The sequence below is a fragment of the Anopheles merus genome, unplaced genomic scaffold, assembly GCF_017562075.2.
Source record: "Anopheles merus strain MAF unplaced genomic scaffold, AmerM5.1 LNR4001293, whole genome shotgun sequence".
Classification (NCBI taxonomy): Eukaryota; Metazoa; Arthropoda; class Insecta; order Diptera; family Culicidae; genus Anopheles; species Anopheles merus.
Window position 1 is genome coordinate 1 of NW_024428873.1, and position 5,121 is coordinate 5,121.

The window sequence follows — 5,121 nt, forward strand, 5'->3', positions numbered from 1 at the left end:
TTGTAATTCACTCGTATATTTGTACTTCTGTATCTTTTCCGTTTGTACGCTTCTCCCCACGCTGCTCCAGTGGCGCACTTTTTCCCGTTCCCCCTGTTGACAGCCGCTGTCAGCCAACCGCTACCAGGTTGGTCCATTTGGTGATGTTGACATTTCGATGGTTATGACAGCTCTTCCCTCCGAAATAGTTATTTACAGTAGTAGCCTTTGTGGTGTTTTGATACTCCTTGCTGATCGCCGCAGTTTTGCTTCCGGTGGTATTTCCGCTGAACATGGAGCCTCTGATGGAAAACTCATTGGTGGAGGGTTGGATGGTTGCGCTTGTACTATTGACCTAGATCCACAATCTGTCATTAGTTCTGGTGTACTGCTATTTTTCGGGATGGTATTAGTTTCTGATTCCAAATTATGCGAAGTAGTCTCTCTGCCTTGCCAAGAAGTGTTCCTATTTATGGGTTTTTGCATACTAATACCCACAGCGCGCATTTGATCGATGTGACGTCTCCAAGTTCGTCCATCATCTAACTCTATTTCATAATGCAGTTTACCTAATCTTGCTGTTACTTTTCCGAATTCCCATTTGTTATTTTTAATGTACTCCCTTGCAGCTACTCTTTGTCCTATTTCAAAATCTTTAGTTTTTATGATTTCTCTATTGTTCGAGTTTGAAGTTGGAATCATTATGTCAATACGGCTGCGTATTTGCCTTCCAAATACTATCAAAGAGGGAGAAAAACCAGTGCTAGGATGAATTATTTTTCTGTAAGACAATAGAATATTGCTCAACACTTCTGGAATTTCTGTACGATTACACTTTACTGCCTTCAGCTTTGATTTTAGTGTTTGAATAAAACGCTCGGCCTGTCCATTTGTCGCTGGATGGTAAGGTGCACTAAATTTATGAATCACCCCGTTTAGCTTTAAAAAACCTGGTAAATTCCGTTGACGAAAATTGAGTGCCATTGTCGCTAACCAAAACCATAGGAATTCCGAATGTACTGAATATTTCCCTGCAGGCATTTATTGTGGTTTTGGTAGTCATGTTGTTGACGACACGGACCTCAGGCCATTTAGAGAAAGCATCCACTAAAATAAAAAAGTAGCTTCCCATGAAAGGACCAGCATAATCCACATGCACCCTCTGAAAAGGCCTTTCTGCTTTCTCCCAGCAATGTATCGGTACTTTTGGTGGGTTTGCTCTTGTCTCTTGACAGGGTTGGCAGTTATTTACAATATTTTCAATTTCTTTGTCTATGTTGGGCCACCAACAATAACTTCTTGCCAAAGATTTGATTCTAGAGATCCCAAAATGAGAAGAGTGAAGCTCCTGTAATACCTTTTCTCTTAATGAAGGCGGAATGTAAACTCTACTCCCCCGCATAATACAATCACTTTGTAAATCGAATTCATTTTGATCAATACCAAAACAGTGTTTCGGTAAAATTATTTTACCCGTTCTGAGGGCACGCAGTAGTTCTTCAACATTTGGGTCTACAGCTGTGGCTTTTGCCAATTCAGGAACTGTTAAAGGCAATGTTTCGATTACGTTGATCTCAACTAAATCGGAATCCTCTATTCTTCTATCAGAATCCTCTGACGGTAAAGGCAACCTTGACAATGCATCGGCGTTACAGTGGTTTACAGATTTCCGGTGACGAATGTTATAATCAAACCCTTGTAAAAAAGCTGCATAGTGCTGCATTCGCATTGCCGACATCGTTGGTAATCCTTTGGATTCTGAAAATATCTGTGATAAGGGTTTGTTGTCCGTTACCAGAGTAAATTTCCGTCCATATAAATATTGGTGAAATTTATGCACTCCGAAAATGATTGCGTAGGCTTCTTTGTCGATCTGAGAATATCGCTGTTGAGTTTTGTTTAAAGTTTGCGATGCGTATTGTAATGGCCTTTCGGTTCCATCGGCAAATTTATGGCTAAGGACGGCACCTACCCCGTAGGGTGAGGCATCTGTAGCTAATATGAGAGGAAGGTTAGGATCATAGTGTACCAGTACTCTCTCCGTTTGCATTTCCCTTTTTACCTGAGCGAATGCCTTTTGGCAATGCTCGTCCCAAACGTATGGTATTCCATCTTTTAGAAGATTGTTTAAAGGATAGTTTACAGTACTTAAATTTGGGAAGAACCGTCCGTAATAATTTACCAAACCTAGAAAAGATCTTAATTCATCTACGGATTTCGGAGCCGGCATGTCCTGTATGGCCTTAATTTTTGTATGTAGTTTGTGTATGCCATGTTTATCAACTAGGTATCCACAATATTCTATTTGATCTGCGAAAAACTCGCATTTAGCTTTGTTTACTTTTAGATTGTACTTTCGTAATCTTTTTAGTACTTCTTCTAATCTTTTTAAATGGATTTCATCGTTTGGCCCTGTAATTCTAATATCATCAATAAAAGCAGTTACTCCTGGAATGTCCTGTAGAATCTGTTCGATTAACCTCTGAAATATTGCTGGTGCCGATGCCACCCCGTACATTAGTCTGGTAGGGCGGTACAATCCTTTGTGGGTTGCTAATGTTAAAATATCCCGACAATCGGGGCTTACCTCCAATTGCAGATAGGCTTGGGAAAGGTCTAATTTAGAAAATTTTTCCCCGCCTGCAATATTTGTGAACAATTCCTCAACTGTCGGTAGTGGGTGCTCGTCTACTAATAGGTTTGGATTAACCGTGATTTTATAGTCACCACATAATCTTACATTACCCCCTGATTTTTTTACTGGCACAATAGGTGTAGCCCATTCAGAATGATCCACTTTCTCTAGAACGTTTTCCTCAACTAACTTATTGATTTCATTGGTTACAGCATCTCGGACAGCAAATGCGACAGGCCGCGCTTTGATAAAAATAGGTTTTGTTTCTTTGCGAAGAGTTAATGAAGCTTGTAACCCTTCAATTTTGCCTATTCCTGCCTCAAATACTTCCGAATATTTTTTTAGTAGAGCTTCTAGTATTGAGCATGGAGTGAAATTTTCCTTTTCACAATATGAAACTTCTTGACTGGTATGCATAAATTTATTCAAATCTAACTTTATAGTTCTCATCCAGTTACGTCCAAGCAAAGGATTTCTGTCGGATTTTGTGACAAGCAATGGCAAAGGAATTCCTAAATTTTTAATTTTTGCTCTCACTTCGATCTCTCCAAGAACGTTGATAACACCGTTGCAGTAACTTTTCAATTTTACATTGCTTTTCTTCATCAATGTGTTAGGAAAACAATTTAATCTATCCCTGTTACTTATTAGTGATACTGGAGAACCCGTGTCCACCTCGAAAATAAGTTTTCTATCAGAGATTTCCATTTCCAGCAAAAACTTACCCGCCAGATTTTGCACTGCTCTCAGGTTGAGCACATCCACAACGTCATCGTCACAGGCAGGAAGATCAGGCTCGTACTCCAGTGTGTGTACTCCTGCTCGTTGTAGTTTTGTACGACACACTTTATCCAAGTGTCCCATTTTCTTGCAGTAGTTGCAAATTGCATTCCGGTGTCGACACTTATCCGCAAAATGCTCTTCGTTTCCACACCGATAGCAAGCTGTTTTCCTTTGAACCGTTGTTGGCTTGCTCTTCTTCTTGCTCGTGGTGCTGATGTGCTGAACTGGATACGCTGCACCGGCGCCGTGTATTTCGTCTGCGCCTCGATTTGACATTTCCATACTAAAAGCTATGTCCTTCGCTTTAGCCAATGTTAAGTCGCGCACCTCGAGCAACCGCGATTGGATCGCATGGTTTTGGAGTCTGAATACAAATTGGTTTCTCAAGGCTTTGTCGAGGTAATCCCCAAAATTGCATGTTTGTGCTAGCTTCTCCAATTCCATTAGATACGTAGACAGTGTTTCGTTTTCAGCTTGCTTCCGATTTGCAAACTTGAAATTTTTCAAAATTTCTAAAGGATTTGGGTTGAAATGCTCTTGAAGAATGGAAACAATTTCCTGGAACGTTTTAGTTTGCGGTTCTGCATTCTTTAACTTGTTGCACAACACGTCATAAGTAGCACCACCCATATAATGGAGAAGGTAATCACGTTTGTCTTCTTCGGAAACTCGATGGATTTTGAAGGCAATTTGCAACCTTTCCAACCATCTCTGAAATTTGCAGTTTGTTGGATCAAACGGCTCAAATGAGAACATTGTAGACATATTCGTAACAGCAGTAGTTATCCCCCGGACCGAAACAGACAGAGCGGTACCTTCACCCACACTTGAGCCGGGCACCGATGTGCTGGATGTAGTAGAACTGGATGCCTTTGGTTTTACCGCAGCAGAATGGGCCGTAACAGGGCCTCTAGTAGAAGTGTTCGAAGAAATAGGCTTAGCAGTAGCAGAATTGTCCGTAGCAAGGACGCCAGTAGGAAGGTTTGAAGAAGAATCGGCCGTAGGTGTTCCGGTACTGGCAGATTTAGCAGCAGCCCGTGTGGTGACAGAAGCAGCAGGAATTTCGGTCTTCTTTGACGCCGGATCCATGAAAACAACACAAGCTTAGTTTGCTTAGGTATAATAACGTGGTTTTCGTACTTCCTCGTCGCCAATTTGTTGTAATTCACTCGTATATTTGTACTTCTGTATCTTTTCCGTTTGTACGCTTCTCCCCACGCTGCTCCAGTGGCGCACTTTTTTCCCGTTCCCCCTGTTGACAGCCGCTGTCAGCCAACCGCTACCAGGTTGGTCCATTTGGTGATGTTGACATTTCGATGGTTATGACACCATCTATTATCGTTGTTACGGCCATGTGTCATCCAAATGAAGCCATCTTGCACTATTTCAATGGCCTTGAAATTTGATGTTGAGTTTTGTTGCCATCTATTATCGTTGTTACGGCCATGTTTCATCCAAATGAAGCCATCTTGCCCTATTTCAATGGCCGTGAAATTTGATGTTGAGCTTTGTTGCCATCTATTATCGTTGTTACGGCCATGTTTCATCCAAATGAAGCCATTTTGCCCTGTTTCAATGACCGTGAAATTTGATGTTGAGTTTTGTTGTCATCTATTATCGTTGTTACGGCCATGTTTCATCCAAATGAAGCCATCTTGCACTATTTCAATGGCCTTGAATTTTGATGTTGAGTTTTTGTTGCCATCTATTATCGATGTTACGGC

General features: G+C 41.2%; 1 protein-coding gene across 1 annotated transcript; it reads right to left on the minus strand.

Annotated features, from left to right (window-relative positions):
- Positions 1-95: 95 nt before the first annotated feature.
- On the minus strand, positions 96-3,683 carry LOC121603384. Its single transcript, XM_041932030.1, has 2 exons — positions 3,340-3,683; positions 96-334 (listed from the first exon to the last, which is right to left on the minus strand). Exons 1-2 carry the CDS (start codon positions 3,677-3,679, stop codon positions 327-329), a joined length of 348 nt encoding a protein of 115 aa, XP_041787964.1. The 5' UTR covers positions 3,680-3,683; the 3' UTR covers positions 96-326.
- Between the last annotated feature and the right edge of the window lie 1,438 nt (positions 3,684-5,121).

Excerpts from the sequence above, each read along its gene's own strand:
- LOC121603384 (XM_041932030.1), bottom strand. The coding sequence starts at position 3,679 with ATGGAAATGTCAAATCGAGGCGCAGACGAAATACACGGCGCCGGTGCA.